Genomic DNA, 20,685 nt, shown 5'->3' with positions numbered 1-20,685 from the left:
GGAGGTTGATGTCAGTGTATTCGTCTCCAAAATTTCAATGCCACAGTCCATGTAGTCTGAAGGGCGCGAGGGTGTCATAGGGATGCATATAGCGGGGTAATCAAATCACAGGCAGGCATCAAATGCAGTTAAGGAGTGAATCCTTCCTCAATGTTGTCCAGATATGCTGGGGCTTTATCATTTGCATGCATATAATACATGTAGTCAAATTATAGGTGGTAAAGATGCAAGCTACATGAATACATGTATGTAGGTGCTTTTGATAAGCGCCCGGCTGTGGGCCTCATGACAACATGTACTATGGCTTGAAGACCACCTTTTGTACCTTCATCTCATCAAAAAGTGTATAGCCTTGAACAGCCTCGCTGAGAGGCATAATGTTTTCAAACATGAAGCTGTCATAAGAGTTAGATATTGTATGTTAAGGATAAAAGCGAGTGGGGGAATGGCTCACCCAAGCAAGTGTTGCTTTTTCTCGAGCAGAACAAGGGCCTCGGAAAAGATGCTTCGAACAGGGCACCGGCCCATTTGCAGACGAATATTCTTCCTATATGCGCCAATCGTATTGAGTATTTATTTGATATTTTGAATGCCATGAATAACAGTATTCACTTACCCGTATGCCTCACTTCCAGACCATGGAATCTAGCAATTGTTAGCTCAGATTGAACGGCATCTCTGGGTGCCATGGAACTTACCTCTGCATTATGAACACCAATGCTGCTAATCACACCAAATGGCCTCACAATGTCAAAAGCAGTTCTCAATGCTGGCGACAGTCCAACAACTTCAACGACCAAGTCGGCACCCCTCCCGTTTGTAACCTCCAAGATTCTAGCCGTCATCCCTTCCTTGTCTTTGAGGAAATTTAGAGGCTCAGCACCAAGTTGCCTTGCCTGCTCGAGTCTGCTATCCACGCTGTCAATAGCGAATAAATGCTTGGGCTTCTGTTCAGCCGCCGCAACAATTGCACACAAGCCAACTGGGCCACATCCGATCACCACCAGGGTGGATTCGTGGATATTGAGAGTAGGAGGGGCAAGGCTGAGTGCAGACTTGACGCCAAAAAAACCAGTGGGGAAGATGTCAGCCATTAGAATGAGAGCTTCATCTGAGATTGATGATGGCGCTTTTGAGACTGTGCCATCAGCCAGGGGCACGCGGACATATTCAGCTTGACCACCATCGAGCTTGGTTGATCCAAAAAGTATGGATTTCTCACAGCGTGCAGTGGCGCCATTGAGACAGAAAAAACATTTGCCGCTAATATTTCGTAAGTACAAGTGGCATATATCTAGGATATGGAGATGTGCACAATGAAGTCCCATGAAACCTCAAGGCTAAAGTACATGTACATACCATGATGCTGTAAATGGCGCTACAATCTTGTCGCCAACCGCGACTGACTTTACAGCTGGACCTGCAGCTACGACAGTTCCTGTAAACTCGTGTCCCATGATGAAGCCTGTTGGTGAGGCCTGGTGGCCACGGTAAACATGCAGCTCACTGAAAGGATATCCCGCGCGTTAGCCAGCCGGCCATTCGCTTGTACTACATCAAGAGGCGTAAACTTACGAGCCGCAGAGAGCAGTCGCGCTCACTTTGACAATGATGTCTTCCTCATCCTGGACTGGGTCATGTTATGGGCCATCCATACCGGAATCCAGACGCTTTGCATTGGTTGGAACTTACTCTGAGGCACCGGCCGGTCCTGGATGGAGACGCTGCGGGGTCCGTCAAAGACGACGGCCTTCATGGTCTGAGGAAGAGACATTTTCTGAGGGGTTTACACAGTGAAATAGAGAATGGGAATAGGCTATTATACTATTCTGTGTGAGTATTAAAATGATTTTCAACCCTGGGAGGGGTTTAAATACATACTGAAGCGCCCGACGTCAATATGGGTCGAGATGTAGGATGAATTCCCCACAATATGCCCTCAGCTCGTTCACCCCTCCTCCAGGCGGGCACTAAACCCGCTGCCGAGGGTAGGCCGAAAATTGGGACAGAAGGGAAACGTTGATGGAACGAATCAGAGCATCTCGGGGTTACTTGCGGCACACTCTCCCACCCACATCTCCGTTCTAGATCCGAGCCTTGAGTAACTTAAAACTGTGGGCTGGGGCTTGGGTATATGTCCCCAGGGTTATGCTGTGTCATATCTTAGGTCGTGTAGGAACTGATATATGTACGGGGCTTCCCTTGGACAGAGGTCAGCATGGGCATATACTGCATTATGGGCTCTCAAATATATGTTGATGCTACGGTACTATGTGATCATTCTGTCAATGTGTGTTTTATCGCTTCAACCTTGAACCTCCCACCCTCCATGTGTCGGTCGAGCCTTTGGCTTACTCAACTTCCTTCCATATCCTCTCGAGCTGGAATATTTGCATCCATTCGTCCGCCCGATTGGCACTTGCAAAACCAGCTTGCATGTTATTGAACATTTGCGCTCCCTGCGCTCCCTGTTCAGTTTCATACCAGCCCAACTGACTGTTTCCATGAAGGTGTCCATCCGTGGTACCAGATATCGAGGCCAATCCATCCATACCGTTGTACATGACACTCAGAAGACCCTGGTGCATTGCGTTCTGCATTTTCATAAGCTTCATTTCGCGGATAAACTTCATCTGAGGCACAGTTTGAGTGTATATCTTCAACCGCTTGCCCCCGAATTCTATGAATTCCGCCAATTTCTCTTCCGACTCGGGTGATCCAGGTGGGCCAGCATCACATACTTTCAACCACATTGTACGCATACGAGAAGACCAGATCTGGCAAATCTGGGCACGCTCATCATATGCTTTCTTTAAAACCACGGAATCGCCCAGCTTTGTGTCGGTGACGAAGCTCAGATAGCAATCTTGGCAGAATAAAGCATTTGGATAGCCCCACCAATGTCCCTTCTCCACGACATCTAGGCCAGGACAAACAGGAACCGAGGCAAATGTCCGAACATAGTCTAGGTAGTAACTGAAAACTCCTAGGTCTACAGATTGAGCATATTTTCTGAGATATTGCCGGAATCGGGGACTGGAAACACAAAAGTCGCAAACAAGAGTTGCCTCGGGATTGCGCTGAACGGGTTCGAAGAATTGAGCAACTCCACTGGTTCTGAGAACGGACACATAGCAGGTCTCACACACATCAAAGTTGTCGCATCCTCCCTGGACTGTCCACCAGTTGCCGCGGATAATTCCGTTTTTTGTGCAAGGTGGGAGGCGGCACGCCACTTCCGCCGAACTGCTGAATACAGACCAGTTGCGCTGCTCAATGGCATTCTCCAAGGCCCATACCAGGGGAAGGTTGGTTTCGTTTAATTTGCAAGACCAGAATTGGGTCATGTGTTCGAAGTATGAGTCGAAGCCTGGGGGCATGACATACTTCTCAAACTCCTTCTCAAACCGTGTGAAGCCAACTCGGTCTAGATAACAAGCTTCACAAGCTCGCATATTCTCAATTTTGATGCGTGGCATGTACCAGGTGCAGTCGTTTGACTGTATATCCCTTCCCTCGCATTTTGGCAAGGAGAGACGATGGGTCGCTAAACTAACAAAGCCGGCCCAGTCATCCTCTTTGGCCTTCTTGACAACAACTCGAGAGATGAACGGCGTGGCGATGTCACAAGACCATTGCTCATTGGTTGGCTGCTCACGATATGGCGAGAATCTGGTCTCAAATGGTGTTCCTGCTATCCGGTCCTCGTAGCAAGCCTCACACGAGATGAATCCGTTGATCTCATTACCAGTCATGCCAAACCATTTAATTCCATTAGAGGCTGTGGTGGAGTTGCGTCCTTTGCATGTCTTTACGTTGAGACGCTTTTTCAGGAATTCATGCAGTGCATCCATGTTGCCGGTTCGAACAGCCTGAGGCCAAATAACCTCCTTTACCCTAGGGAACCAGAAACAGCACATGGAGTTGAAGTTGTCAGGCCGTTTGATCTTCTCAAACTTGCTTGCCAGCTGTGTAGATTGAATGTGATCAGCGTGACATCTGGTGCAGATCAATAAGTCTGGTAGGTCGGGCAAGCGATACCAATAAAGCGAATAATCCACTGCCCTCGTTTCTGGACAATACGTGACGACTTCCAGCGGTTGCCCCGTTGCACGAATAAGGGGTGGAGGCCGGGGTGCATCATCATGCAAAGCTCTCACAGAAGGTTGGTGTGCCACGTTATGGTCCACAGGGTTCATGTTGAGATTGGTCATTTGCGTGTACAGATTAGCCATAGGATCCTGGGACTGCACTGTAGTAGGTACTGGGGTAGGTTGTTGGACCTCTGCTGGGGGTGGAGAAATTGGCATGACATTGTTCGTTGGTTGAACTAGTGGAATATTATGCGGCTGGATCTGGTATGTTTGTTGGGCCTCTGCTGGGGGTGGAGGAGGAATTGGCGTGGCATTGTTCGTTGGTTGAATTGGTGAGATACGATCCGAGTGAATCTGGTATGTTTGAGGGGCAGCTGGATATGCGGGAGTAGGATCAGAAGCCGGAACCACTGTCTGTTGTGTATTGGGGGCGGCAACAGGTCTGCGTGGATATTGATGCTGATTACTTGCCGTATCTGACGGCGGCAGCGGTGGTGGCGGCGGGTGTTCTAATCCTGCTGGTAGTTGCTCCCCTAATGCAGTTGGAGCAACAGGCGGCTGAGGAGCATAGTTATTCGAAGTCTCCCGGGCAGGAGGACGAGTTGACATCGGTGGAGGAGGAGGGGACGAGGCTGTATATGCTGCCTGTTGCTGAGGCAGAGGAATAACAGTCCCATTTGAAATAGCATACCCGCCTGGTGCAGGCGACTGCGGCGAAGCAACAGGCAAGCTTGGTGGTTGCGCTGCCGCAGGAAGCGTGTATTGATATGCTGAGGTTTGGACAGGAGCAGCTGGTGTTGGTGCATGTGAAGCTGGTGTGTATGGAGCAGCATGAGGGGGGCTGTTGTAGTATGAAGCTTGCTGTGGGGGAGAGTATGTGTGTGAAGCTGTATTTTGCGCATTTTGAGCTGGATTATAGGGAGGATATGGAGAGTAGCTGGGCAGGTTTTGTTGAACTGGTGCCCGAGGAGGAAGAGGAGGAGGAGGAGGAGGATAGGACTGAGGTGAATTCTGAGGAGGAGGGTGATATGAGTAAGATGGACTTTGCGGAAGAGGATAAGCCTGAGACGGGCTCTGCGGAGGCGCTGTTGTTACGGAGCCGGGAGCTGTTGATGGTGGAGTATATGGGTAGCCGGAATGTCCAGGCGGTGGTGGACCAGGAGGAGGCGGAAAATATGGTGCCGGTGCGGCCGTATTTGGATATGGTGATGCCGGAGGAGGCGCTGTCTGGTATCCATACTGAGTTTGTTGCTGAGGGCTCACGTTTCCGTATGGATATTGGGCGTTGCCTCCGTATGTTGGTGCTGGCTGGCCACTGGCCTGTCTCGGCGGGGTAGGAGGAGGAATAGACCCGTTGCCATACCGAGGAGGCAGTGGCGGAGGCTGGTAGTAGCCTGACATGCTGTCGTAAGTTCAGATGATGCTATCAATATGTTTTCCTTGTTGTAAATCCTCTGTTCCGGGCTGTCAAAAGATGTGTCCAGATTAAAAACAATTGTATCTTGAGAGATTAAATACAGGTAGCCGTTGCTAGTCCCTAGCTCGCGTGAGACTTCAGAAGCCTAGGCATTTTTGTGCAACGAATGGGTGGTTCAGCTGCTGCTCAGCCTCTGGTGGGGAAGATGCACTCGCATATGGAATGCATCTCACGGACTGCGGCGAGGCTCCCACGCCCTTCCGATCTGCTGGAATAAGCCTTGTCGAAACGTGGTCACAGGGATTTAGGCTACCAGCGAAACGCTACACTAGCATCACGAGTGAGATTAAGTTCGGAGCACTAGCAATAGGCTGTCCGACAATCTGCAGACAACTGTTACATGCAAGCTTGAGACCACAAGGAGAAGCAACCCTGGGGTGCCATATGATCCACCTCGTTGTGTGGACGGCGAGTACGGAGTACACGATTTATCTTTGAAGGACCATCCCATATGATTCCAGGCTCAAATGGCGATATATATGTATTCAACTCTTTCAGTTGACTTGGTGGGGTGGCGCGTGGCAGATGGTATGCGAACGTGTAACCATTCATGTTCCATGGCGTCTGTGTGCTGCCTAGATCGCACGAGCACGACATTCATCGCATTGCTGGCAACCTTCCCCTCACCTTCAAGTCATTGGAGCCTCTTGGCAAAAGCGGGAATTTCTTGTCAGCGCTATCGTAGACCTGGAGTTGTGGGTCATGGATTGATCTAGTACTTCATATTCGTTCCAATTGATCTGACATTACCTGTCAGAGCTTGAAGATAAATGGCATTGGACAGCTCCGCAATCGATGTGGGCATTTCAATTTTAGTTTTAACGTCTGTCGAAGGATTACAATAAGAATCTCACCCGAGAGTAGTAGGATCCTGGCAGAGCGAACAGTTGGAGGGCGATCATCCGTGGATGGCCACTGTCGCTCCTCTCACTCGCACCATATTTAACGAACTTTGTCAATGATCAAGCTATAAACGGGACTTGAATTGCCAAAACACTACACACTAGATCCAAAGGGAAGGAATTCTTTTCTTTCTTTCTTTTCTTTTCGTACATGTTTTTCTCTATATAGGTAGTTGATAGAATTACCTTCTACACACATCTACTTGTGCCTATGTACTGAATTTATTTGTATCTACTAGATCTGCGTATATTTCCTTTTTATAATGATACTGCCTTTCCACTCTTGCATTCTCAATATCTTGCTGGGTTTAACCCTCACTCGAGGATACTAAGGCAATTTACGTGGTAAAGTATCCGCCACTCCAAGCACTGTTCAACTTAATGTATCGAGAGCCGTGCGTGCGGAAATGAGCGGCCCGAATGAGATCATTCAACAGTAGTAGTCTATATCTTAATCAAGCAAATGCCTCTCCAAGCATGAACAAGAGTGACTGGGTATGGGGAGATATTTATAATTCTCATGAGTTTGATGAGTAACGCAGCATGCATGCATAACTCGTCTGAAGAGTGTCTCATTATTCACACTTCCTAACTAGATACTATAAGTCATGTCTTACAAAGACAATTTTTTTCTCTTCCGCATCAATAATGCGGACTTCCCCTAATACCCGGCATCTGCTTCTGTGGATTCTGGCGCAACAATTAGTTCTGGGAACCCAGGTGGAATGATTCGCACCGGCTACGGAGTACAATGACGAAGAATGGAACCGCCCCGCCAGGTCCGCATTGCGGACACTCGTTATGAGCCCGAGTTTGCCGAGGTCGACATCTTTAGCGATGTAGCGATGGAGATTAAAAAAAAATCTCCATCAATCTATGTATCGCATTGAGGATTGCAGACCGCATCTTGGCCCCTAGTGGATCTCGGCTTTACCGTAGGCTTTTGTTGAGACTTTGCATGGCCTTTGTTTTGATAGTTGGTCTGTATGTTAAGCATCCTCCCCGAAACATTCCTTAAATCCGACTTGCAAGCTGAGTACATAGTATGGTTGAGAGCTAAATACTGCAGGTATGTATTTGATATAAGTTTCCTAAGACCCGGAGAGGGTGTCTAATAGGTTACACTGCATCCCATGTAATTATTCAAGACTGATCCCCAATGGCTGGCAGAACGCAATCCATAGACAGCCGTAGAACCGCCTTACTTGAACTGAATATTGGTGGAGTAACTGTTAAGCCGTCTGCCAATCGGAGAATGTCTCCCACTTAGCTTTTAGGTTGACGCACAACGAAGCCACATGCGGTAAGCTCCTCTCCTGCTACCGGCCCCGATTGTTAACTCCAGCTCACAATTTCCGTCGTAGTGGCGAGTGTTCAGAGCAAGCTTCCCAAACGGTCTAATAGCAGCCAGATTCGCACACAGTTGCGTAGGCCCGAGCCTCAACGGGCAAGTTTAGCCTTGAAGTCCGAAATTTTTTTTTCGCAATCGCCGATCAGTCGCAAAGCAGTGCTGCTACCGATTACTGTATCAGAATGGGGTAGCACAATTGGTCGGACTTAGGCCATCCTTTTACTAATCAGATCAAAGAATCGGTGGAAATTGCGCTTGCGGCTATTTTTTACCCCCATGATGGAGTCGTGGACTTGAGATATGGGTACTAGCAGATAGGAGTGAAGCTTCATTAGCCAATCGCGAACGATTCGAATAGATGCCACCTAGTGGGAAGGTACTATAGGTTGAAGCTTGCAAGGTGGGAGAGCATATCCAGTTTATTGATGCTAGAGGCCCCTATGACATCAATAAAAGCACATGAGATAGGAAGTATAGAAAGACCCATTGTATAAAGAGCAGCCCACTGCCAGTCCTCTTTTGAGCTTCGACCAGATAGCAGTTTCACATAGCTTTCATATCAATAACAACAAATTATCATTTTACTTTCATCACCAAAATGTCGACCGACTATAAGTTCGAAGGATGGATGGGAGATGATGCCGCCTCCTCACAAGGCAACATGATTTGGAGGGAGTTTCAGCCAAAGGAGTGGGAAGAGACCGACGTTGACATCAAAGTCACACACTCTGGCATTTGCGGTTCAGACCTACACACTCTGCGATCAGGATGGGTGCGTTGAGTCCTTTATATTCTCCACATGAGCTTTCCCTTCTGAAAATATATACTGACTGGAGACCTCTCTTTAGGGCGCCACCGAGTATCCCTGCGTCGTAGGACACGAAATCGTCGGTGTTGCAGTTCGAGTCGGCTCTAAGGCTGAAGGCGACATTAAGGTTGGCGATATTGTTGGCGTTGGTGCTCAGAGTGACTCCTGCCTTGGCCGGGACGGGCCATGTTCAACTTGTGAGGCAGGCTTAGAGCAGTACTGCGCCAGCAACGTCAACACTTATAATGCTAGACATCGCAACAACGGTAAAGCATATGGTGGCTACGCTTTGTATCACCGTGCTCCTGCCCACTTTGTTGTCAAAATTCCAAGTGGTGTTGCCCCCGAGTTTGCTGCCCCTCTGATGTGCGGAGGCATTACCGTTTACTCGCCACTCAAGTTCCACGGCGCTGGTCCCGGTAAGAAGGTTGGTGTTGTCGGTGTCGGTGGCCTCGGCCACTTTGCCGTGCTGTTTGCCAAGGCATTCGGCGTCGATGAGGTTGTCGGAATCTCAAGGAGAGAAAACAAGAGGGCGGATGCTATCAACTTGGGATGCGATGACTACATTGCAACGAGCGATGACAAAGATTGGATTAAGAAGAACAAGGAGCGCTTTGATCTCATCATCTCAACCGCTTCTTCCGAGGATGTGCGTCAACAATTTTCCATACCTGCTATTTCTGTCCTTGTGCTGACTTGTTTCTGCAACTTAGATGCCTCTTAACGGATACCTGGCCCTTCTTAAGCACAACGGAACGCTTGTGCAGGTTGGCGCTCCTGAAGCTCCTGTCCCTCTCCGGCCTTTTGCCCTCATTGCCGGCCGCAAGAATCTCACTGGCTCAGGTATCGGCAGCCCGGCCGAGATCCGTGATATGATGCAGCTCGCCGCCGACAAGCAAATCAAGCCGTGGGTGGAACTGCGACCTATGAGCGAGGCAAACCAGGCCATTGTTGATCTGGAGGCGGGCAAGCCTAGATTCCGTTACGTCCTGGTGAACGAATGGTAAACAAAAGGTGACATAATATACCCAAGAATCAGAGATAGATAGAAGAAACACCATCCACAAAAGATGGAGAGGTAGAGAGATTTAGAAGTTGAAGAGTGATCAGCAAGTATTGCCAGTTTGTCTAAATACGATAGAGAAAGTATATAAATTGCACGCTACAAAACGAAATCTCCACGCTATTAATACTACACACATCTGCAATGCACGTCTGAGTGGGACTGAGGAGACAAAAGCATCCGTGTAACAAAGCTATAACCATCTCATTAAGCATACATTAGCTTGAATCTAGTACTCCAATAGCTTAATCACATGAATCCGTCACCCCATCCCGCATACAACCCCTGAGGCATGGAACTAGAGCCATATCCCATGGGCTGCTCCTCCCCAAGAATCTAAACGATCGTATCCCGCCCCAAAGCGTTCAAGCCAATGCATCCCACAATTACATGCAAATAGATAGTTACCAGTACTTAAATACAGCTTGTCTACATGAAAAAAATACATGTGCAACCTATAAGTACTAGTTAATAACGAAACTCACATGTAGTAAATGTCTCGAGATATGAGTACCCTCTTCTGCAGACTTAAGTGCGCAGACACATATCAAGTTGGCGTGACTTCAATTCCATCAATATGAGCTCCTCTATAACACCACTCCTTACAGATGCCCACCAACATCTTTTCGGACACAGTAATATACGTGCAGCACGATAGAAATGAAAGAGGAAGACGAGAGCCCGTGAGTCTCCTTTCATCATCAATTTAGCAAATGGTCCACAACAGAGGATCGGAAATCCATAAAATAGCTGCTCAATATCCGCATCTCGCGGCATGATACTGGAATGTGCTGATGCTTCTGTCGCCGTTTTGAGAGATGCACAGCACAAAAGAGGTGACATGCGGCGTATGATGTTTTCGAACGATGAGCGAGCCGACTGAGATTCTAATGTGAGTGCTGTATCAGGTTCGTCGACTGAAGTATAATGGGTAGTAATTCTTATGACAGCGTCCCTAATATGCACGAGCTTCTTCTTTTCATCTTGTTCCTCTGAAGGTGGCGTCGGCGCACGCGGTAAGGAACTACGACATGACAGTTCCGTCTCCATGCCGAGAAGAAGACGCCAAGCATAAGATGTAGGCCCACAGACAGTCGTCTCGGTGGCTGTGCAGCCCCAGGTCTGATAGCGCGGATCATCCCATATTTGCATGAATGGCTCTACGAAGCGTGCTGGGTCTTCACCTCGTCTAACTAAGGCTTCTTCAATGCTGAACCTTGGATTTTGATTGATCATCTGAGTAAAGACGCTTCCTTCGTCGATGAAGATGGGCATGGCTTGAAACCATACCTGGACGATACCCGGGCTTAGGAGAAACAACTGATCTTGGGCAAGGTCTAGCCTGCTCCCGGAGCTGGCAATCCTCTCACCGTCCAGGAAGCCAAGGTCAAACCATGATATATAGTTGATGAGAAGCGCTGTTCCCATTAGCGCCTCGCAATTATCTTTTGTGAAGGGACGTGATAGATTCTTGCGAAAGAGCTGAACTGTCTTTGCCGTTAGCTGCATTGAGGCATGCGAGTATTTTGCGCTCTTCGGACAGAGGGTCGTTAGATGCATAGCGGCAACGCATAATATGGCGGACATGATAAAGTCCTCCTATCACGAGTTAGCATGAAACTTAATGCCCCGGATGAGGCGGCTATTACATTAAAAGCCCGCTGCATGACAACAGGCCAGATTTGGGGGAACGTGAGCGTTGATCGGGTCTCTTTATCCCAGTGATGGAATAGCTCGAGATGCAGGAGGCTTATTTGAGGATCCATGTCCATCTCGAAATGGGCACTAGGCATGGACAGACTTGGGGTAATGACATGTTGATGGAACGGCGGCAAGCAGTTGATGTTGCGCTTAACGCAGCTGGAACATGGGACACGTTCATCACACTAAACTATTAGAGGTCTATGACATTCATCAGAGACGCACCTCAAGAACATACCTTGACCCTCCGCCGCTTGCATGCGACACACCCTCGCCGGCTTTTGTTATGGGGGCGTTTCTTGCGAGCCTGGCCCACGGCTCCGATGGTCTGGAGTGTTGGGACTTGGCCCGCATCTCGAGACACAAGGATGGTGTTGGCAAAGAGGGCAGGTGACGCTATATTAGACATTGGATATTGAAAATGTCAGGTTGACGTGTATGAGAGAACGAGGTGATGGCAAGGAGATTGAGAAGGGAGAACGATTTTACCCAGTCATCAAGTGGAGACGGTTGAGCCTTAGACTGGACCATTTCAGCGGGGCTGAGCAGACGAGTTGCTCGCATTCCCAATCAGGAATGCGACGCCGACTTGACTGGTCAGAGGCTGGACTGCGGACCGAAGAGTTACCGGATGAGGTAAACGAGTAAAACGACTGCGAGATGCCATCGTATTGCATCCGAGTAGCACAACAGATGGATCCAAAGGGGACCGTCAGTGTAGAAACTGTTCTTTCCCGCAATTAAGGAGTGTATTGCGCCGTGACCGTACGTGCATATGCAATAGCAATATATTTCTCGCCTTGTGATATAAAAAGTATCCATCACCCTCGATTCCATCTCTTAGTTTTCATCCTCATCACTGACATCAAAATCTTCTATATATTGCATCATTTCAACTTCAAAAATGTCTTCAGTGCCGCCTGGAGGGTTAATCCTCGTTACTGGGGTCAGTGGATACATTGGGAGCGTCACTGCCAAAGTTTTCCTGCAGCGCGGTTACCGTGTTCGTGGCACTGTCCGCTCCGTTGCCTCCAATGCTTGGATGAAGGAATATTTTGGTCCCAAATTCGAACTTGTTGAGGTGCTTGATCTGAATGCTCCTGATGCTTTTGATAAGGCACTTGAGGGAGTGAGCGGTGTTGCCCATATCGCCATGGACATGGATATGAACCCACAAAACCATGCTATCATCGAAAACACTATCAAATCCAACTTGCAACTCCTAAAGGCTGCTGAAAAAGAGCCTAGTGTCAAGAGCGTTGTTATAACATCGTCTCTAGCCGCATGCGCCCTCCCCACAACCGGCACGCCTTACAAGATTAATCCGACTACCTGGAATACCGCAGCTATTGAGCAAACAGTGAATCCTTGGAATGGTGAGGGCAACCCTCGTTGGCACGGAATTGTTCTGTACGGAGCTTCCAAGGCGCGTGGTGAGCAGGAGGCCTTTGCCTGGGTGCGCGAGCACAAACCTGCTTTCTCCCTCAACACGGTTGTGCCAAATGTGAACTTTGGCACCGCTATATCTCCTGAGAACATGGGATACCGCAGCACCTCGGCAGTAATTGATGCTGCCGTTAAAGGCTATCCTGCTGCACCATCTGTTTTGCCTCCTCAATGGTACGTTGATGTCGAGGATACGGCATTGCTGCACTTAGGTGCCTTGACTCTCGATAATGTGAACAACGAACGTCTGCTAGCCTTTGCAGGAAAATATTCGTGGACACAGATTCTTGAGATTTTGCATAGGCGGTATCCAGACAAGATAAAATTGAAGTCTGTTGATAAGTCAGTTGAGGATGCTGGCGAAGTGAGCAATGAACGCAGCATCAAGGTGCTGAAGATGATGGGCAAAGAGGAAGGATTTACATCTTTAGAAGATACTCTTGTCAAGGCTGTGGATACCATTCTTGCCAATCAGTCCAAGAATGTGCCTAAGACGAGAATAGATCTATATTACGATTCTCTCGACAAAACATCTGCCGGGAATAAATGAATGCAGTTCAAGCGATTGGGTACACTAAACTGCATCATATATTACTGGGTTAACCAAATAACCATTTGTATTTAGCATCTATATGCATGTTTCCTCTTTTTATATTTTGGATCAATTGAATTCAGCAGTAACCACTCATTTAACTATCCTTCTCATAGCTGCGTCCCTTGCCTCTATTGCGCTAAACAAATAGGCCAGTGATTTCAACGATGTCATAGTACGCTTTCACAAACTCTTAAACTGCAGGAGATCATAACCCATTTTATTTACAATCATCAATCGACTATATACGTTAAAGCATCTCGCAAAGTAAACTCGCTGCAGGAGCCAACCATGGATAGCAAATCATTATCATCAGGCGAAAGTGAAAAATTCGTAGCTATGTACAAGTCTGCTGGGTACTAATTTAGCAGTGAGCAGGGTTGCTGGGGTAGACGTGGTTGGTGTTGCAGGTGTTGGGAGCAACAAAGAGAGGGGTGGCTGGGAGAATAGTTAGTCGTTTTTGCTACCGAAATGAGCGTGTGAGAAGCTTACTGTCAACACCATAGTTGGTGGGAGGGTTGCGGACGATGGAGTAGCGGCCACCGAAAGTGAGGTTGTCCTCGCAGTTGATCTGGTTCTGGCCACCGTTGACGGAGTTGGAGCCAGTCCATATATCAATGTGAGGTTGGCCGTTCTTCCAGTCAGTGGTGCACTGCGCGCAGTCATCCTCGTAGCGACCATACTTGGTCAACAGAGGTAGGTAGACAATCTCGCAAACGTTCAGCTCGCCAGGGGCTGTAGCAATTGTGATGGGGTCGGCATAGGTTCCAGTACCTGGTAATACAATTAGAAATTTTACCCTCATGTATAACGTCTCTGCAAGCAAGTACTTACCACCAGCCTTGAAGTTACGACCACCACAGTTGTGAGCAGTGCCGGGACCGGGGGGAGCTATTATGGTAAGAATACACAAACGCTGGTTAGCCATTGGCCACAGGCAATAGAACGGTTTTTTATGTACAATTGTCAGGGTAGCCATAGAAAGTAACGACGTAATTGCCCGGAGTTGAGCAAGCCTGGCTGAAGCCGGCGAGGACGGCGGTGGTGATGATGGCGGCGACGGACTTCATGGTGGCGGTTTAGTCAAACTGCTTCGGTCACGAGCTGAGAATGGGCGAATACAGGTGACTTGAGATGGAAAGGATTCGGAAAAGAAGCAGGAGCGAGCGGCAAGTGCCTTTTATCTATCTTTGGATATATCTTAATCCCCAGGCTCATCTCCTGGGCTATCGAGTATAGATGGATGACCGGATGCCGGCATGCCACCATTGGATCGACGGACCGATAGCATAGTTTCTCCTTGCACTAACGACGAGTTTCCTTGACAAGGATGTGTAAACGAAAAGACAATGTTCCTGAATAGAACGTTGTAGAGCGCCGCCACTCTGACGTGGCTGGCTGTCGATTGCTTCAGCTGCTTGTTTAGGAAATGGAGACGTAGAGCTTGGAATGCTCCTGGGCGATTATGATTTGTGGATTTTCAAAGCCCCAGATTCTGCGCCCCTGGCTAGCTAGTCGTGTTCATGCTACTGCTTGCTCGCGCCACTGCGTGTATATTAAAGCAACACAATCGAGCAATGAAAGACCAAGGCTAAGCTACGGTTGGAAGTTACAAACGTCTAGTTGTAATAAGCGCCAAATGCTACCATAAGTCGTCGTAAGACAGGCTCCAGGTGGTATGAGTGCATGGTTCCTGTAGCTTCACGTCCAAGGGTTGGAACGACCCGCTATGATGTGCTGCAGTCAGCTAGAATCAGTTTCCGTTTCAATATTTCATTGAACCAGCTCTACATACGCGGTGCAAAATAAGAATGCGCGCACGTGTAAGCTATGATTGGACCCTCCATAGTAAGGTACGCAAAGGAGAACGGGAAATGGCGCAACAGGCAGTCTCTTGATCTCGATCGATGATTCGTTTTATCCGACACGGAAATGCACACTTGCTAGTGCAGATTTCCCCTATTAACGGATATGATCAACTAGCGTATATTGAGATTCATGCGATTCATCAGATGTCTCTTCCGTAGATTTGATGCGACTCCGTAGTGGGGGAGCAGCTTGTTGCATATTGATTAATTTGCTTCTGGCCTAGGCTCCTGGAAAACAAGCTGCGAGTCAGCTTCCATTGGGAACTGCCAGCGTACTCTTTGCTGGGATCCCTGACAATGATCTTCATGCCAAGATGGGAAGCCGGCTTGGCCGGGATATTTACAATATGACAGAATCCTTTCAGTGGAGCTACAAAGAACGCCTTCCGTCTGCTAATACTTGTACATACTACAGCAGCATTTGGACTTATTTTGCATTAAGTTTAGCTTAAATGTTTACTGAGAGTCTAGATAGAGACGGTGAGGGATAATTCCGGGGGGGGGGGGTTAATACGAGAACATTTCCGTGGCTTGCTAGCTGTTGGATCCATTTCTAGCTAAAAGATGGTTGGACAATGACACTATTTCGCCGCCAAGGCTTAAGGACACTGGCAAAAAGTATCAGTGAACCCAAAATTTAGTCCAGAAAGAACCTCAAGTATTCAATGTTCTATGGCCGACTCGCAAACCTGAGCCTCTCCGAGTTGTGAAATACCCAGTCAGGCCTACTGTCAATACAGTGTTAATTCATCTTGATTTATCTAAGTGCGAAATACAGGGCCACCGGCTAACCACGGCTTTGCCCGCACGTGGTTTGACAGATCCATGGGTGTCATATTTTGGACGCATGGCACACACCGCATGGTCTTCCTAAGTTCTACCTCGTTTCGAGACCAACATTTTACCAAGGTCGTCAAGGACGATTTTCCTATTTTGTATGGCTTCTAGCTTGAGAGATGGGCAAGCGAGAGAAGCACAACTCCACTTCGCTGGTATTCCCTCCGTCCGTTTTTATCGGCCCGGTCTCCGCAGCCTCATCCATCCAATTGCTGGAGACAAACTCAATATCGCATGTCTTAAGCATTGGCGCTAGCCCATCAAGTAAGGTCCCAGGAGTTGTTTACGACCGCGTAAGCATCACCGACTCTCCGTCTTCGTCAATAGTCAAGATTTGTGACACCGCTTGCGACATCATTGAGACGTCGCTGCAGTCAAACAATGGCTCGGGAAGGATCCTCGTACACTGCTCGGCCGGCATATCACGCTCTCCAGCGGTTGTTGCGGCATACCTAATGAAGCATCATGATATGTCATTGAGGGCGGCTCTGGGTAGGATTGTTCGCGCTCGTCCACAAGCATCGCCCAATCCGGGATTTTTACGAGAATTGAAAGACCTCGAGCTTCAGTTACGTGGAGCGCTATCATTGGACGTAGACGAGCTACCCAAGCGAGAAAAGGAAAGATTGGCTCTTTTCCCCGTAGAAGAGTCTGGAGCCGGATAGAGGATGCTTGCTAGATGATGCTTGCTAGATGATGCATACACAGACAAATTAATATACAGTATACCCTAACTCTAAATCTATATGATAAGAAAGGAAAATGTCAAGTATAACTTCACTGCTTTCTGCTGCGCCGTGAGGTGCGATCACAAGGGATAGTGAAGCTAGCAGTGTATGGGTGAATAAACATAGGTAGTTACTCAAGGGAATAGCTCGCCGGAAAAAATAGAGAGGCAGGAATCTGCTCGTAACAGAGGCCACGAGAATGCAGCGATAGTAGAATATAAAAGGTGCTTCCTCAGCATCTCGCCACGACACTTAGTATTGGAGTCGCCGGGGTCCTGGATATCCACTCCATCAATACGTGTTAATTAGTAGTAAAGTGCCTTGTTCCACCACTCGCATCTTAAGTTTGACGTTGGGTCGCGGATAATCGAGGAAGCGTTAACTACCAAGTCCAGAATGGAATCGTTTTGCCCGTACGCTGGAATCGAAACGCCGCCAAACGGCGACTTGATCGGCGAGCCATTGTTAACAAATCCAGCGACGATATGCTTTACAATGCTCGAGATCTGAGGGTCTACACCTGGCGTCAGCCCATTAGAGAAAAGCAAAGGCTGATCAGAACCATGAAGAGCTGGCCAGATGGAGTTTTGAAACTCGAATGCAGCGACGCCTTGCTTCTGCGCGGCTTTGACCATGGCGTTTTGGTTGCAAATAAATACAGCTTCGGAAATTACCAACTGCGCTCGCCCCAAGGAATCGCTATACGGCTGAGATCCGTCGTATCTGGCAGGATAAAGCGTCTCAAAAATAAACTCGAAATCAGCGCTTGACAATGAGGTTAAAGTGTCACCGACCTGCTTCCTGAATAGAGTCTCGTTGTCGTAGGCGGAAGGGTCGGTGAACTGTACTCCCTCGTAGCGGTTGAAAGTGCTCAAAATCTCTATGTCCTTGGAGAACGATCCTTGAAGAAACAGCTTTGAGGGCATTCCCGGCACGAAAGACCCGTCAACCGTAGGACCATGTACAAACCCGCCATAGGGAGCATTGGCGACTTGCTTCATATTAGCAGCCACCAATTTCTCTGAAGGCAACGCCCTTGCCTCAGCCAATGTCGTAACATTGAGAAGCTCAAGAAACCCATCGAAGGCTTGCTCTGCCTTCCTGTTTCCAGGTACTGGGACAAGACCGGCTGATTGTGGGATAGCTCGACGGAAGGGGGCAGGTTTTTGCCCGCCGTAAGCCGTGATCTGGTGCATAACCGATCCACCACCAGCAGAAACCCCCATAACAGTTACATTATCGGGATCGCCTCCAAACAAGTGGATGTTCTTCTGAACCCATTCAAGTGCAAGTCTCTGGTCCAAAAGCCCAGCGTTTGCGGTGCCGCCCTGCTCCAGAAACGTGGGGCCAGAGAGGAATCCAAAAGCGCCGAGCCTATAGTTCATAGCAACCCAAATGGCACCGTCACTACCCTTTGTTTGAGTTGCGGCCATGAGATCGTCTGGAGTCCCAAACATTGTTTTATCTCCAAGAACGTATCCTCCACCCTGTCCAAAGTCTCAGTTTAGTGTCTCTTCAAAGGGCCACATACAGAAAAGTTACTCACATATATCCATACCAAGACGGGGACTCCTTTGGTAGCCTTACTGCGCTTCTTGTGGGCCCCCTTATCGAATACTTTTTGCGGAACCAAAACATCGAGGACAAGGCAGTCTTCCGTAGTTCTAACATCAGGTTGCGGCGGTGGCAGCTGAGAGAGCAATTCTTTTGCCTGTGTCACGTTGAATGATGACACCTGGTTCGTGGCAAAAGCCGTAGTAAACAGTGTGCTTAATCCCAGGTAATCAGGAGACGCCTGTGGGCAAACCTTGCCAACACTGCCATCTTGAATGCCCGACTTGCGTCCCTTGGGTGGAACCGGCGCACTAAACCTGAGAGAACCGAGTGGAGGCTCAGCAAAAGGAATGTTGCTGAAGTTGTAAGCTTTGAGGGTTTTCTTTAACAATTTTCAGCAATGTTCAGGTTACGCGAACTCTATTTAAGAATCTTACATCAAATGAAATGGCGCGATGGACTTGATATCCAAGATCAACAGTTGGGAGCTCTTGCTGATGAACGGTGGTGCCACTGGCCAAGGCTAGCCAAGAAAAAAATGGGAGCGTGGGTTTCATGGCGTATTGGTTAAAATCTTACTCGAAAATCAAGATTTTTATAGTTGTCGATATCGAGAAATATCCAGAAAGCAGGAGGAAGACCCCCATATATACAAAGGATGCGTCTCGTTTTGTCATTGCGCTCTCCTGGTCGATCAACTGAGAAATCGATAGTTCAATTCTTCCGCATCCCCCTGAGATGTAGTATCGGATTAAGGATGAATTCCGGAATCCACGCTGTGTCATCGCATATTACTACTTGGAAGAGTAGCCAAGCCTCGGAATGAGTTGAATATTGTGGGAATTACCCCAAGAAACAACTGAGGCGGAGTTGATTTCTTCTTTCCTTGGTTGCGCCGCCTCCCGCTCGCTAGACCGTTTTTCGTTAACAATTGTCAGCTGTCAGCCGCTTTTACTCTTTCCAGATGCGGATTCCTTTTCAGCCTCCCGCATATCATTACCCATGACCACGCAGACCTTAGTAAGGAAAACAGGATAACTCCGCTTCAATACTGAGACGGAGAATGAAACATCATGATTACTACTTAGAGATGTCTCTTGCGGAGTTCTATTCGCAGTTAATTTTGTTTACCAGCGATGATGCGCGGCGATCAGAACAAAGACGCCTTAAAGCCGCGGCCGAGCTACGAAAAGCCGCGGCCGGGCTACGAAAAGCCGCGGCCGTGCTGCGACTGTCCATTTAGGTGAACTATAGGCAAAAGAGGAAGGGAATGAGAGAGAATGATAGAGAAAAAGCGATAAAGCAATAATAAATATAGATGCAAATTGGGGGACAGAAGCAAAGAATAAGGATAGATTCGGCTACTGTCATTTCGGCGAGAAACCCTAATCAAGTCAATAGTTGTCTCCTCCAAGGCTGCAGCAACAGGGAGAAGAGGGCAGTACCGCCAAGCCAAAACGAAGCAATGTTTCTAGGGAAATTAGCATTTTATACCATGGTTTTGGTACATATCGCCATAGAACTCATCTATAATCTCGAGGTTATTGAATCCCATTTACATGGTATATGCAATAATTTGCAGCTCGGCGCATAAATGCATGGTAGCAATTGACACCGTATACCGACCGACATGGTGGCGGGTGGATGTGTACACATAGTTCAACAATGATAACAAACTCGTTTTATCTAGGTACGGAAAGAAGACCCCAAACAAATTGCTATTTTATTTAAAAAAAAATCAATAACATATAGCTCGGTTTCTTTGACACAGAGAGGAATGCAACATATACTGCGTATGTTTTACTACTAGAGTGGCCACACCTATGGTAATACCTTGAATACGCTTTTATTTGATTCGGGTGGTTTAATCTGCTAGTAGACGAATACTCCGCATATGATCGGATATATATTCGGCTTTACTTCGGGTCGGCCTTCGCGAGTGGAATTTCGCCATCTTCAAGTTATGATCGCCCCTTCCATCACTTCTCCCAACCTTGATTCCAGTACTGGAGCGTTCCGTTACAACCGTAGAGTGACATTCTAAATTGGACTTATAACGTATAGTATTTACAATATTACCTCAAAAAGAGGCACACTAGCTCACGAGAGGCGACGTCGGTGGATCATTGGCCTATTACTGGGAAAAACTCCGCATACCGTATTTAACGGAGCGCATACTGTAGTTCCTTTGTGTTAAACTTCTCGGGCTTCGTTACTTCATTTGGCAGGTTCGGCTATTCACTATTCTCATGGCCTTCTCCATG

General features: G+C 48.0%; 8 protein-coding genes across 8 annotated transcripts; 3 read left to right on the top strand and 5 right to left on the bottom strand.

The window, feature by feature from the left end:
* Positions 1-155: 155 nt before the first annotated feature.
* TRIVIDRAFT_81170 (uncharacterized protein) lies at positions 156-1,848 on the bottom strand (the record flags this gene model as incomplete). The annotated part of the gene is made up of 7 exons (XM_014099230.1): positions 156-395; positions 455-547; positions 617-645; positions 699-1,263; positions 1,360-1,506; positions 1,576-1,630; positions 1,693-1,848. The coding sequence occupies 7 exons, from the start codon at positions 1,772-1,774 to the stop codon at positions 299-301; spliced, it is 1,068 nt and encodes a 355-aa protein (XP_013954705.1).
* Positions 1,849-2,238: 390 nt separating this feature from the next.
* On the bottom strand, positions 2,239-4,411 carry TRIVIDRAFT_180981 (uncharacterized protein; the record flags this gene model as incomplete). Its single annotated transcript, XM_014099229.1, has 1 exon — positions 2,239-4,411. The coding sequence occupies one exon, from the start codon at positions 4,308-4,310 to the stop codon at positions 2,352-2,354; it is 1,959 nt and encodes a 652-aa protein (XP_013954704.1).
* Positions 4,412-8,422: 4,011 nt separating this feature from the next.
* Positions 8,423-9,639, top strand: TRIVIDRAFT_69036 (uncharacterized protein; the record flags this gene model as incomplete). Its single annotated transcript, XM_014099228.1, has 3 exons — positions 8,423-8,596; positions 8,673-9,281; positions 9,346-9,639. 3 exons carry the CDS (start codon positions 8,423-8,425, stop codon positions 9,637-9,639), a joined length of 1,077 nt encoding a protein of 358 aa, XP_013954703.1.
* Positions 9,640-10,124: 485 nt separating this feature from the next.
* TRIVIDRAFT_202747 (uncharacterized protein) lies at positions 10,125-11,750 on the bottom strand (the record flags this gene model as incomplete). The annotated part of the gene is made up of 4 exons (XM_014099227.1): positions 10,125-10,150; positions 10,340-11,294; positions 11,345-11,555; positions 11,635-11,750. The coding sequence occupies 4 exons, from the start codon at positions 11,748-11,750 to the stop codon at positions 10,125-10,127; spliced, it is 1,308 nt and encodes a 435-aa protein (XP_013954702.1).
* A 550-nt stretch (positions 11,751-12,300) lies between these two features.
* TRIVIDRAFT_202746 (uncharacterized protein) lies at positions 12,301-13,392 on the top strand (the record flags this gene model as incomplete). Its single annotated transcript, XM_014099226.1, has 1 exon — positions 12,301-13,392. One exon carries the CDS (start codon positions 12,301-12,303, stop codon positions 13,390-13,392), a length of 1,092 nt encoding a protein of 363 aa, XP_013954701.1.
* Positions 13,393-13,634: 242 nt separating this feature from the next.
* TRIVIDRAFT_77560 (uncharacterized protein) lies at positions 13,635-14,531 on the bottom strand (the record flags this gene model as incomplete). The annotated part of the gene is made up of 4 exons (XM_014099225.1): positions 13,635-13,872; positions 13,927-14,208; positions 14,269-14,325; positions 14,396-14,531. The coding sequence occupies 4 exons, from the start codon at positions 14,502-14,504 to the stop codon at positions 13,799-13,801; spliced, it is 522 nt and encodes a 173-aa protein (XP_013954700.1).
* A 1,727-nt stretch (positions 14,532-16,258) lies between these two features.
* TRIVIDRAFT_192739 (uncharacterized protein) lies at positions 16,259-16,804 on the top strand (the record flags this gene model as incomplete). Its single annotated transcript, XM_014099224.1, has 1 exon — positions 16,259-16,804. One exon carries the CDS (start codon positions 16,259-16,261, stop codon positions 16,802-16,804), a length of 546 nt encoding a protein of 181 aa, XP_013954699.1.
* Positions 16,805-17,172: 368 nt separating this feature from the next.
* Positions 17,173-18,806, bottom strand: TRIVIDRAFT_48872 (uncharacterized protein; the record flags this gene model as incomplete). The annotated part of the gene is made up of 2 exons (XM_014099223.1): positions 17,173-18,354; positions 18,414-18,806. Coding segments are annotated over 2 exons (1,575 nt in total), but the record flags the coding sequence as incomplete, so codon positions are not given.
* Positions 18,807-20,685: the final 1,879 nt, after the last annotated feature.

Source organism: Trichoderma virens (assembly GCF_000170995.1).
Source record: "Trichoderma virens Gv29-8 chromosome Unknown TRIVIscaffold_79, whole genome shotgun sequence".
Taxonomy (NCBI): Eukaryota; Fungi; Ascomycota; class Sordariomycetes; order Hypocreales; family Hypocreaceae; genus Trichoderma; species Trichoderma virens.
Note: the sequence above shows the minus strand (reverse complement) of the source record. Positions and strands in the feature narration are given on the sequence as shown.